Raw genomic sequence first — 13,627 nt, 5'->3', positions numbered from 1 at the left:
ACACAGTAAACCGGTCACAAAGGATGAGGACAGATCTATTTCAATGTCTTCGGCTTTCTGCTAGACTGCTTAACCTGCAGTCCTAGCCAAATGTTAACGTGAAATGTTGTCTGGTAATACATAGGATTCATTCCGGACTTGCTAAGTACAATGGCATTGTGTAATGGCAAAATAATTAGCCAGCAAAACTGTCCAAGGGTATGCTTTGGATTTTATTCATTTTTTTTACTGCTCAAAATTATTTCCTTCTACTGTAAAGTGCTTAATTATGGGAGCACCCTGCCACTGTGCACCGTGTTATTCTTAGTCATTAACATTATTAAAGGAAGGAATTTCCTGGATGGTTTCTCTATCCTGGTTCTCACAGAGCTCTATTGTACCAACTGTCAGAGTGCCACTCTCTTACCACAGACCAGCCAAGCGTTCAGCACTCTGAGAGTGAGAGAGAGAGAGAGAGAGAGAGAGGTAGAAGGGGGTGGGGGGTAGAGAGATATAGGCAGTATGTATAGTATAGAAGGATAAAGACAGACAGACAGAGAGAGAGAATAAAGAAGATGAGAGAAATGAATAGGTAGAGACAGAGATAGAGGTGGGAGAGAGAAAGAGAAAGGAAGGGAAAGAGAGAGAGTAGGATAAAAACAGAGAGAGAGAGAGTCACCGGCCCTTGTGTGCTGTAGTAACCTGCCCTGCGTAGCGGCAGTGATGTGCATGTTCTCAGTCAGAGGAGAGGAGTGTTTAATGAATGGGGTCAGGGGTCAGGTGACCCATGTGAGTGGAGTCAGGGAGAACCCTGGCTTCTGACATTGGGATCACTGACTCAATTCCCCCCTCCCTCTCTCTCTTAAAGCCTCTTCTCTTCATACCTTTTTTCTCTTCTCATTCTCTCTCTCTCGCTTCTCACTCTCCCTCGCTTCTCACTCTCTCTCTCGTTTCTCATGTTCTCTCTCACGTTCTCTCTCTTGCTTCTCATGTTCTCTCTCTCGCTTCTCACTCTCTCACTTTCGCTTCTCTCTCTCTCTCTTACAGTATCTTTCTCTCTCTCTCAAACACTCTCGTTCTCTCTCTCTCTTTTATCTCTTTCTGTTTATACCCTTCAACTCATAAGGCTTTATTGACAAGGGAAATGTGTTTAAATTGCCAAAGCAAGTAAAATAGATAATAAACAAAAGTTAAATAATTAACCAAAATGAACAGTGAACATTTCAAAGGAATAGAGGTAATTCAAATGTCATATCATGGCTATGTACAGTGTTGTAACGAAGTGCAAATAGTTAAAGTACAAAAGGCAAGGCTATGCTCAATAGCAAGGCAATGCTCAATAGCAAGGCAATGCTCAATAGCAAGGCAATGCTCAATAGCAAGGCCATGCTCAATAGCAAGGCCATGCTCACTAAATCTGTACACAGTTAAAGCATTTCTTAATTTTGGGTCAGTCACAATGATCAGGTATTCTGTCGCTGTGAACTCTCTGTTTAGGGCCAAATAGCATTCCAGTTTTTGCTCAGTTTTTTGTTAATTCTTTCCAGTGTAACAAATAATTCTCTTTTTGTTTTCTCATGATGTGGTTGGGTCTAATTGTGTTGCTGTCCTGAGGTTCTGTGTGGTCTGTTTGTGTTTGTGATCAGAGCCCCAGGACCAGCTTGCTTAGGGGTCTCTCCTCTAGGTTAATGTCTTTGTAGATGATGGCTTTGTAATGGAAGGTTTGGGAATCGCTTCCTTTAGGGGGTTGTAGAATTGAACAGCTCTTTTTGGATTTTTTATAATTAGTAGGTATCATCTTAATTCTGCTGTGCATGCATTATTTGGTGTTGTATGTTAGTCACGGAGGATGTTTTTACAGAATTATGCATGTTGTCTCAATTTGGTGTTTGTCTCATTTTATGAATTCTTGGTTGGTGAGCGGATCCCAGACCTTACAAACATAAAGGACAATGGGTTCTAGAACTGATTAAAGTGTTTTGATGTTCCTTTTGATGGCGTAGAAGGCCCTTCTTGCCTTGTCTCTCAGATCGTTCACAGCTTTGTGGAAGTTACCTGTGGTGCTGATGTTTAGGTGGAAGTAGGTATGTTTTTTTGGTGTGCTCTAGGGAAATGGTGTCTAGATGGAATTTGTATTTGTGGTCTTGGGAACTGGGCCTTTTTTGGATGACCAGAAGATCTAAGTGCTGCTGTAGACCCTCCATGGTTGGGGAGAGAAGCACCAAATCATCAGCAAACAGTAGACATTTCCCTCACCAATTTGTTGATATACATGTTGAAGAGGGTGGGGCTCAAGCTGCATCCCTCTCTCACCCCACGGCCCTGTGAAAAGAAAGTGTTGTGTTTTTTTTGTTTTGTTTTGTTTTGTTTGTCAATTAGGGTGTGCAGGGTGAATACGTGGTCTGTCGTACGGTAATTTGGTAAAAAGCCAATTTGGCATTTGCTCAGCACATTGTTTTCGCTGAGGAAAGAACTAACCTGCTGTTAATAATAATGTCAAGGATTTTCCCAAGGTTGCTGTTAATGCATATCCCAGGATAGTTATTGAGGTCAAATTTGTCTCCACTTTTGTGGATTGGAATGACCAGTCCTTAGTTCCAAATATTGGGGAAGATACCAGAGCTGAGGATGATGATAAAGAGTTTAAGTATAGCCATTTGGAATTTGTGGTCGTCATGTAAGATACCATCAACACCACAGGCCTTTTTGGGTTGAAGGGTTTGTGTTTTGTCCTGTAGTTCATTCAATGTAATTGAATGGGTTCTGATAGTCTTTAATAGGCTGTGGATCTGTAATTGATCATGTATTTGTTTTTGATGTTTGTTTTTTGTTATAGAGACACATAATGGAGAAGTGGTTTATCCATACATCTCCGTTTTGAATAGATAACTTTTCGTGTTGTTGTTTGTTTAGTGTGTTCCAATTTCCCCAGAAGAGGTTCGATTCTATGGATTTTTCAATTACATTGAGCTGATTTCTGCCATCTTGTTCCTTATTTTTTCCGTAGTGAATTTCTGTATTGTTTTAGTGATTCACCATAGTGAAGGCGTAGGCTCAGATTTTCTGGGGTCTCTATGTCTTTGGTTGGATAGGTTGGATAGGTTTCTCAATTACTTTCTTAGGTTTTTGCATTCTTCATCAAACCATTTTTCATTGTTGTTCAATTTCTTAGATTGGCTGGTTGAATTTTTTTTATTTAATAGGGAAGTTAAAAGTCAAATATAATATTTGGCCTTCCCTGCCAAATTTACACCTTCACTATTACAGTGAAACATTTTGTCCAGGAAGTTGTCTAAATGGGATGGAATTTTTTGTTACCTAATTCATTTCTACACTACTTTCCTTCCATCGATAACATTTCTTAATATTATGCAGTTCCGTTGGCTGTAATGCCTCAGGGTTGAGTATTGCTCTGTTCAGGTAGACTGTGATTTTGCTCCAATCTGATAGGGGTGTCAGTGGGCTGACTGTGAACTCTGAGAGAATCTGGGTTGAGGTCAGTGATAAAGTACTACAGTACTACTGCCAAGGCATGAGCTGTAGGTGTACCTACCATAGGGGTCCCCTCAAAGCCCGTTGACTATGTACAGACCCAGGATACGACAGAGCTGCAGGAGTTGTGACCTGTTTTTGCTGGTTGTTTTGGGGGGGGGTAGGTGTTTGTCCCCCTGTGTGCTGAGAGTGTCAGGTTAATGTCCAGTTCTGGCATTTAGGTCGTCACAGAGTAGTACATCTCTCTGGGTCTGGAAGTGGTTCATCTCTCAATCTAGGATAGAGAAGCTGTCATTGTTAAAGTATTAGTGGAGGTTGGGCCTGTTGCTCTGCTCATGGCCTGGACATATGTGCGGCTGTCATCTTGAGGTCCTTGCTGAGGGGGCGGAGGCATGGGGGGAGGGCAGAAGAGGCATAGGTCTGATCTGGAAGGGTTTGGCCAGGGTTTGTTTGGGGGGGGGGTGTAGGTCTCCTTGCCGCTGGTTCTCCCGGTACAGGTCCTTCGGAAGGGGGTATCGCAGGTCTGGGAGGGTGTCTTGCTGGTCTGGGCGGGGTGTCCGTTGCTCTGTTACTCCTGTGTGAGGTGCTGGGGCTCCAGTTGAGGGTGACGTCACCCTTTCTCTCTCTCTCCTCCACATTGCCACACATCAAAGCCTCCCTCTGTCTGCCCACCAGCCCTGTGTGTGTGCGCGTGTGTGTGTGTGTGTGTGTGTGTGTGTGTGTGTGTGTGTGTGTTAGAGTGTATGCAATAGGGCTGCAATACCAGAGGGTCTGCCTCCCCCCTGGTCTCTGACAGCCCCCCCATTTCTGACCCCCCTTTGGTCTCTGACCCCCATGGTCTCTGACACCCCCGGTCTTTGAAAGCGCCAGGCTCTGTGAAGCCCTTTGTTCCAGACCAGGGCAGCAGGGCTGTGTGTGTCTGGGTTAATGAGGCAGAACTCCGGTTAGCAGGCAGGGCCAGGCTGGGCTACAGCGTCACTGGGTACATAACCCTGTATGTCACTCATTGGGCGGGGCACAGCCAAACAGGGATAAAGACAGAATAGAGAGAATAGAGACGACTGGTTAACAAACATGTCTAAATTCTGGTTCAACATCAAACACTCACATACAGGCTTAAAGTTTAGTGACACGCACATGCACACATACACACACACACACACACACACACACATACATACACATACTTGCCAATGATAGGTGGACTATTCAGTGTATTATATTTATTGAGGAGAAGAAATGACCTCATATATTTTCCCTCCTAGCAATAATAGCTGAAGGGTACAGGCTTTGTAACCCCCCAGATTGACCCAGAGGGACACTGGCTAATCACAGAGAACAGGACTAGGTGGATGAATCAGACACTAAGTTCATGTATGTACACTGACTTATAGGCAAATAGAGACACTGACAGAGAGAGGAGCCGACACACACGAGAAAGAAAAGATACATTGATATCTCCCCAGTGTGGTGTCAGCTCTCTTTGTAAACCTCTTCTCCGGTGTTCCCCCGGGGTCCAGATGGATAAGGGGTGAAACCTGACCCTGGACAGACAGATGTGATGTGTGTGTTCGTGCATGCATACGTACGTGCGTGTGTGTGCCTGTGTCTCCGTGTGTGTTGTTCAATAGCTGGTGTCTGGGGGGTTACTCCACACGCTGGAACCAGTGACCTGCTCAGATGAGCAGATAGAGGAGGGTGGGAGATGGGTGGGGGGATGGCCCCATAGATAATTACAGTACGGGAGTGGAGAACAGAACAGCTGGTGCCGCACTAAGGGACTGAATGAAGGGGCAAGTGTAGAGTGGGGGAGTGGTTGTTAACCTCTCTGGCTGTCTCTATCAGAGGTAAAGGCCTTGGTCTGTCTGGTAGGGGTAAACATGGTTGTATGGAGTAAGATGGGTTCCTTTTAAACCTCTCCTCTCCTTTAACCTCCCTGTGTGTGGCTCAGTCACGGCCTGTAGAGTTTACTCATTAACTCAGGGCCCATTGTGCAAGGTGTCCCACCCTGCCTGCCCTGCCTGCCCTCCCTGCCCTGGGCCTGTGGAGCTTGTGTTTCAGCTGCACACTGTTATTCCTGGGGGTCAAAGGGCACCTAGTGCAGGATGTTACGTCAGGGCTTTGTTTTGTCAGTGACCACCGACTTTCTAGAAACGTTGGTATGCTATAGCAAGCGGCCATTATGGGGGCAACGGGCCGTTGAGGGGTAGGGTTAGGGTTAAGGTTAGGGCTAACCCTAACCCTCTACTATCCTCTATTCCATTCTACTCCCTTCTACTCCCCTCTACTCCTCTCGACTCCCCTCTGCTCCCTTCCGCTCCCCTCCACTCCCCTCTACTCCTCTCTATTCCCCTCTACTCCTCTCTACTCCCATCTACTCCCCTCCACTCCCCTTCCCCCTACTCCCCTCTACTTCACTCTACTCCCCTCTACTCTGCTCGACTCCCCTCGACTCCCCTCTGCTCCCCTCTGCTCCCTTCCGCTCTGCTCCCCTCCGCTACCCTCCACTTCACTCCACTCCCCTCTACTCCCATCTGCTCCACTTTACTCCCCTCTGCGCCGCTCCTCTCCACTCCTCTCCACCCCTCTCCCCTCCTCTCCACTCCCCTCTACTCCCCTCTGCTCCCCTCCGCTCCCCTCCACAACCTCTCCACTCCCCTCTACTCCTCTCTGCTCCGCTCTACTTCCATCTACTCTTCTCTACTCCTCTCTGTTCCCTTCCGCTCCACTCCACTCCCCTCCCCTCCCCTCCCATCCCCTCCCCTCCCCACCCCTCTACTCCACTCTACTCCACTCTTCTCCTATCTGCTCCCCTCTGCTCCCTTCCGCTCCCCTCCCCTCCCCTCCGCTCCCCTCCGCTCCGCTCCCTTCCACTACCCTCTACTCCACTCTAATCCTCTCTACTCCTCTCTGCTCCCCTCTACTCCTCTCTGCTCCCTTCCGCTCCCCTCTGCTCCCCTCTGCTCCCCTCCACTACTAACTAATCCCTTCTACTCCCCTCTGCTCCCCTCCACTACCCTCTATTCCCCTCTGCTCCCTTCTGCTCCCCTCCACTCCCATCGACTCCGCTCTACTCCCATCTGCTCCCCTCTGCTCAACTCTGCTCTACTCTGCTCCCCTCCCCTCCGCTCCCTTCCGCTCCCCTCTGCTCCTTTTTAGGTCTGCTCTTCTTTCCTCTGCCTTGCTCCTCTCTGCTCTCCTCTACTGCTCTCCGCTCTGCTCTGTTCTGCCCTCCTCTGCTCTACTCCACTCTGCTCTGCCTTGCTCCTCTCTGCTCTCCTCTACTGCTCTCCGCTCTGCTCTGTTCTGCCCTCCTCTGCTCTACTCCACTCCGCTCTGCCTTGCTCCTCTCTGCTCTCCTCTACTGCTCTCCGCTCTGCTCTGTTCTGCCCTCCTCTGCTCTTCTCTGCTCTACTCCACTCTGCTCTGCCTTGCTCCTCTCTGCTCTCCTCTACTGCTCTCCGCTCTGCTCTGTTCTGCCCTCCTCTGCTCTTCTCTGCTCTACTCCACTCTGCTCTGCCTTGCTCCTCTCTGCTCTCCTCTACTGCTCTCCGCTCTGCTCTGTTCTGCCCTCCTCTGCTCCTCTCTGCTCTTCTCTGTTCTTCTCTGCTCTCCTCTCCTCTCGCCTCTCCTCTCCTCTCTTCTCTGGCGTCACTGAGGCTGATATCACTGCCAGGAGGCCACTTAGTCATAACTGATGACCAGGATCACTGTGTAATACAACAAGATACCGAAGGGGACAGTTTATGTCAGACAGAACGGCAGCAGTGGATATGAGGAGGGGAAGGAGGGAGGAGGGAGATGTGGTGCAGACAGGAGAAGAGAATAATAATGTTTTACAAGCAGGCAGTGTAAGATATGTGAAGAATGCACATCATTAAATGCATTGTGAAGGTAGAAAGTTAAAGTAAAATGAGGGGATGCTCTGTTGATGGAGCTTGTAACTGAGGGGAGAAGGAAGGGACATTGTTAAACTGGTGTGTGTGTGTGTTTGTATTGCAGACAGACTGTGTGAACTATGTGAAGATAGTGCACCACTACAACCGCACCCACCTATATGCCTGTGGAACCGGGGCTTTCCACCCCACCTGCGCCTTCGTAGAGGTGGGACAGAAGATGGAGGTAAGAGGCACACATACAAGAAAACACACACACACACACCTCCAGCTCATCTGTCATCTTCCTATTTCCCAGTTCTCTCTCTCTTTCATCCACACACAAGTAGAGACCATGGATGAGTTCCTATCTGATCACCTGTTATATATCTATGATGGTTCTACTCTGCACTGTAACCCCCCTCTCCCTCCCCTCTCTCCCCCCTCCCTCTCTCTCCCCCTCCCTCTCTTTCCCCCCTATCTCTCGCTACCTCCCTCTCTCCCCCCTCCCTCTCTTCCCCCCCTCTCTCCCCCTCCCTCTCTTTCTCCCCTCGCTCTCTTTCTACCCCCTCTCTCTCTCCCCCTCTCCCTCTCTCTCCCCCCTCTCTCTCCCCCTCTCTCTCTCCCAACTCTCCCTCTCTCTCCCCCTCTCTCTCCCCCTCTCTCTCCCCCCCTCCCCCCCCCCCCTCTCTCTCTCCACCCTCCCCCCCTCTCCCCCTCTCCCTCTCTCCCCCCTCCAGGACTATGTGTTCAGGATTGACCTGTCCAAGGTGGAGGATGGGAAAGGGAAAAGTCCATATGACCCCCGTCACCCTGCAGCCTCAGTACTGATAGGTGAGTTTTGCATTTCTGTCAGCCTCTCAGACAGAGTAGGTGGAAGTTTCTCCTTATTTGATACAGCGTCAAAAGCTTGTCATCCTCTTAACGGTTTAGAATGGTAAATAGCTTAGGTAATCTGATCCTAGATCTGTGGCTAAGGATACATTCAACCTTTAGGCTATCAGCCTACTCTACTAAATGTACTTCCTATGACTGTGATGTGTGCTTGTCCCACCTAGCTACTTGAAGGAATGCATTAACTGAAAGTCGCTCTGGATTAGAATGTCTGCTAGATGACTAAAATGTACACAAGTACACAAGAGCCTTCAAGGCGTCTTTTGGTGGTACGAGATGGCACCGCAGCCACTTACAAAGGTACTATAAATTCATAGCGTAACAACTGCATGTTGTCCCCCTCTCTTTCTGTCTCTAAGGTGATGAGCTGTATGCGGGTGTGGCCACAGACCTCATGGGACGAGACTTCACCATCTTCCGCAGTCTGGGGGGACGACCATCCATCCGCACTGAACAACACGACTCACGCTGGCTCAACGGTGAGTGTGTGTATGTGTTGAGTGTGTGTGTGTGTTGAGTGTGTGTATGTGGAGTGTGTGTATGTGTTGAGTGTGTATGTGTTGAGTGTGCGTGTGTGTTGAGTGTGTGTGTGTTGAGTGTGTGTGTGTGTGTGTGTTGAGTGTGTGTGTGTGTGTTGAGTGTGTGTGTGTGTGTTGAGTGTGTATATGTGTTGAGTGTGTGTGTGTGTTGAGTGTGTGTATGTGTTGAGTGTGTGTATGTGTTGAGTGTGTGTGTGTTGAGTGTGTGTGTGTGTGTGTTGAGTGTGTGTGTGTGTTGAGTGTGTGTATGTTGAGTGTGTGTATGTGTTGAGTGTGTGTGTGTGTTGAGTGTGTGTGTGTTGAGTGTGTGTGTGTTGAGTGTGTGTGTGTGTGTTGAGTGTGTATGTGTTGAGAGTGTGTGTTTTGAGAGTGTGTATGTGTTGAGTGTGTGTACTGTTTGTCAGTATGGGTGTGTAGCTGCCTATATACAGTGCCTTGCGAAAGTATTCGGCCCCCTTGAACTTTGCGACCTTTTGCCACATTTCAGGCTTCAAACATAAAGATATAAAACTGTATTTTTTTGTGAAGAATCAACAACAAGTGGGACACAATCATGAAGTGGAACGACATTTATTGGATATTTCAAACTTTTTTAACAAATCAAAAACTGAAAAATTGGGCGTGCAAAATTATTCAGCCCCTTTACTTTCAGTGCAGCAAACTCTCTCCAGAAGTTCAGTGAGGATCTCTGAATGATCCAATGTTGACCTAAATGACTAATGATGATAAATACAATCCACCTGTGTGTAATCAAGTCTCCGTATAAATGCACCTGCGCTGTGATAGTCTCAGAGGTCCGTTAAAAGCGCAGAGAGCATCATGAAGAACAAGGAACACACCAGGCAGGTCCGAGATACTGTTGTGAAGAAGTTTAAAGCCGGATTTGGATACAAAAAGATTTCCCAAGCTTTAAACATCCCAAGGAGCACGGTGCAAGCGATAATATTGAAATGGAAGGAGTATCAGACCACTGCAAATCTACCAAGACCTGGCCGTCCCTCTAAACTTTCAGCTCATACAAGGAGAAGACTGATCAGAGATGCAGCCAAGAGGCCCATGATCAATCTGGATGAACTGCAGAGATCTACAGCTGAGGTGGGAGACTCTGTCCATAGGACAACAATCAGTCGTATATTGCACAAATCTGGCCTTTATGGAAGAGTGGCAAGAAGAAAGCCATTTCTTAAAGATATCCATAAAAAGTGTTGTTTAAAGTTTGCCACAAGCCACCTGGGAGACACACCAAACATGTGGAAGAAGGTGCTCTGGTCAGATGAAACCAAAATTGAACTTTTTGGCAACAATGCAAAACGTTATGTTTGGCGTAAAAGCAACACAGCTGAACACACCATCCCCACTGTCAAACATGGTGGTGGCAGCATCATGGTTTGGGCCTGCTTTTCTTCAGCAGGGACAGGGAAGATATTTAAAATTGATGGGAAGATGGATGGAGCCAAATACAGGACCATTCTGGAAGAAAACCTGATGGAGTCTGCAAAAGATCTGAGACTGGGACGGAGATTTGTCTTCCAACAAGACAATGATCCAAAACATAAAGCAAAATCTACAATGGAATGGTTCAAAAATAAACATATCCAGGTGTTAGAATGGCCAAGTCAAAGTCCAGACCTGAATCCAATCGAGAATCTGTGGAAAGAACTGAAAACTGCTGTTCACAAATGCTCTCCATCCAACCTCACTGAGCTCGAGCTGTTTTGCAAGGAGGAATGGGAAAAAATGTCAGTCTCTCGATGTGCAAAACTGATAGAGACATACCCCAAGCGACTTACAGCTGTAATCGCAGCAAAAGGTGGCGCTACAAAGTATTAACTTAAGGGGGCTGAATAATTTTGCACGCCCAATTTTTCAGTTTTTGATTTGTTAAAAAAGTTTGAAATATCCAATAAATGTCGTTCCACTTCATGATTGTGTCCCACTTGTTGTTGATTCTTCACAAAAAAATACAGTTTTATATCTTTATGTTTGAAGCCTGAAATGTGGCAAAAAGTCGCAAAGTTCAAGGGGGCCGAATACTTTCGCAAGGCACTGTAAGTATATGTTGTTGATACTATTAGCACGATTCCTACGAGACCAAGTTTGTCAGCATATCTCCAAATGTGTATGATTGTGTGTGTATCAAGTGGTAACATTTTCTATGAGACACACACACATATAATGGCTCATATAAGTGAATGTATAATACCTATTGTGCCTTATAGTGCATTATAACACATGCAGTGTTTTCTCCTCCAGAGCCTAAGTTTGTGGGTTCGTTCTGGGTGCCAGAGAGTGAGAACCCAGACGATGATAAGATCTTCTTCTTCTTCCGGGAGACGGCGGTGGAGGCTCAGGGTCTGGGGAAGTCCACCTACTCCCGTATCGGACAGCTCTGCAGGGTGAGAACGCCACTCAGATTATACTGTACCTGTACTGTATTACATCTTATACTGTACCACACTGTACCATACTTAATCATACTGTACAATACTGTATCTTACTGTACCATAATGTATCATATTTTATCATACTCTACCATACTTAATCATACTGTATCAGACTACCATACTTAATCATACTGCATCAGACCTGACCATACTTAATCATACTGTATCAGACTACCATACTTAATCATACTGAATCAGACCTGACCATACTTAATCATACTGCATCAGACTGTATCATACTTAATCATACTGTATCAGACTGTACCATACTTAATCATACTGTATCAGACTACCATACTTAATCATACTGCATCAGACCTGACCATACTTAATCATACTGTATCAGACTACCATACTTAATCATACTGAATCAGACCTGACCATACTTAATCATACTGCATCAGACTGTACCATACTGTATCATACTTAATCATACTATATCAGACTGTACCATACTTAATCATACTGTATCAGACTGTACCATACTTAATCATACTTAATCATACTTTATCATACTTAATCATGCTGTATCATAGTGTACTATACTTAACTTCTTATAGGCAGGTGGGACGGTAGCGTCCCACCTGGCCAACATCCGGTGAAATTGCAGAGCGCAAAATTAAAAATTGATTATAAAGAATTATAAAGTATAAATATTTCAGAATTATAAATATTTAACTTTCATAAAATCACAAGTGTAATACATCAAAATAAAGCCTAACTTCTTGTTAATCCAGGCGCTGTGTCAGATTTCAGAAAAGGCTTTACGGTGAATGCACACCATGCAATTATCTGAGGATAGCGCCCTGCATACAAAAGCATGAAAAACATATTTCAAGCAGGCAGGTGTGACACGAAAGTCAGAAATAGCGATATAATAAATGCCTTACCTTTGATGATCTTCTTCTGTTGGCACTCCAAAAGGTCCCAGATACATCACAAAAGGTCCTTTTGTTCTATAATGTCCTTCTTTATATCCATAAAAACTCAGTTTAGCTTCCGCGCTTCAGTCAATAATCCACCCAGTTTCCCTCCATCAAAATGCATACAAAATGAATCCCAAACGTTACTATTAACCTTTTCCAAACAAGTCAAACAACGTTTATAATCAAACCTTAGGTACCCTAATACGTATTAAACAATACAATTTAAGACAGAGAATCGTTATTGTCTTTACCGGAGAAAAATACCAAAGAACACGCTATCTTCCACGAGCTTGGAAACACTACATCCAAAATGGGAGCCACCAAGGAAAACTACAATTTCTGGCTCATTTTTCAAAAAACCAGCATGAAACTCTTTCTAAAGACTGTTGACATCTAGTGGAAGCCCCAGGAACTGCAATCTGGGAGGAGTTCACCTTATAATAAAAGTGACAGCCATTGAAAACGGTGGTAGGCTAAACATTTTCTTTTTTGGTATGGTTTGTCCTCGGGGTTTCGCCTGCCATATCAGTTCTGTTATACTCACAGAGTTTTAACAGTTTTAGAAACTTTAGAGTGTTTTCTATCCAAATCTACCAATTATATGCCTGAGTAACAGGCAGTTTACTTTGGGCACACTTTTTTCACCCGGACGTGAAAATACTGCCCCCTAACCATGAGAGGTTAACCTCACTGGAATATTCGGGACGGTAGCGTCCCACCTCATCAACAGCCAGTGAAAGTGCTGGTCGCCAAATTCAAAACAACAGAAATCTCGCCATTAAAATTCCTCAGCATACAACTACCATTTTAAAGATAAACGTCTCGCTAACCTCTCTAGGGTATGTGGGACACTAGCGTCCCACCTAGCGTCCCACCTGACCAACATCCAGTGAGAGTGCCAAATTCAAATACAGAAATACTCATTATAAAAATTCAGAAAACAAAACATATTTTACATAGGTTTAAAGATGAACTTCTTGTGAATCCAACAACGGTGTCAGATTTTAAAAAATACTTTATGGCGAAAGCATACCTTACGATGATTTGAGAACATAGCCCAGTTGACAAATCATTACAAACAGTAACCAGCCAAGCAGAAGAGTTACACAACTCAGAAATAGAGATAAAATTAATCCCTTACCTTTGATGATCTTCATATTGTTGCACTCAGAAGACATTCATTTACTCAATACATTTTCCTTTTGTTCGATAAAGTCTCTTTATATCCAAAAACCTCAGTTTTGTTCGCGCGTTTTCTTCAGTAATCCACAGGCTCAAACGCAGTCAAAACAGACAGACAAAAAAATCCAAATTGTATCTGTAAAGTTCATAAAAACATGTCAAATGATGTTTATATTCAATCCTCAGGTTATTTTTAGCCTAAATGATCTATAATATTTCAACCGGACAATATCGTCGTCAACATAAAAAGTAAACAAGAAAGGCACTCTCTCGGGATTGCGCATGAAAAAGCTCTG

At 45.2% G+C, this 13,627-nt stretch overlaps 1 protein-coding gene across 2 annotated transcripts in view; it reads left to right on the top strand.

Annotated features, from left to right (window-relative positions):
• The window catches only part of LOC139368729 (sema domain, immunoglobulin domain (Ig), short basic domain, secreted, (semaphorin) 3B), an 89,644-nt gene that overhangs the window by 63,478 nt on the left and 12,539 nt on the right, over positions 1–13,627 (top strand). For both annotated transcript variants that reach the window (XR_011627012.1, XM_071108022.1), the window contains exons 5-8: positions 7,474–7,593; positions 8,087–8,180; positions 8,600–8,719; positions 11,033–11,175. Coding sequence is in view for 1 of the 2 variants with exons in the window: in XM_071108022.1 (XP_070964123.1) it covers positions 7,474–7,593; positions 8,087–8,180; positions 8,600–8,719; positions 11,033–11,175 (477 nt within the window). In the remaining variant the exon portion in view is untranslated. The remainder of the gene's footprint in view (positions 1–7,473; positions 7,594–8,086; positions 8,181–8,599; positions 8,720–11,032; positions 11,176–13,627) is intronic.

Source organism: Oncorhynchus clarkii, chromosome 16 (genome assembly GCF_045791955.1).
Source record: "Oncorhynchus clarkii lewisi isolate Uvic-CL-2024 chromosome 16, UVic_Ocla_1.0, whole genome shotgun sequence".
NCBI classification, from domain to species: domain Eukaryota; kingdom Metazoa; phylum Chordata; class Actinopteri; order Salmoniformes; family Salmonidae; genus Oncorhynchus; species Oncorhynchus clarkii.
This window is presented reverse-complemented; position numbering and strand designations above follow the sequence as displayed.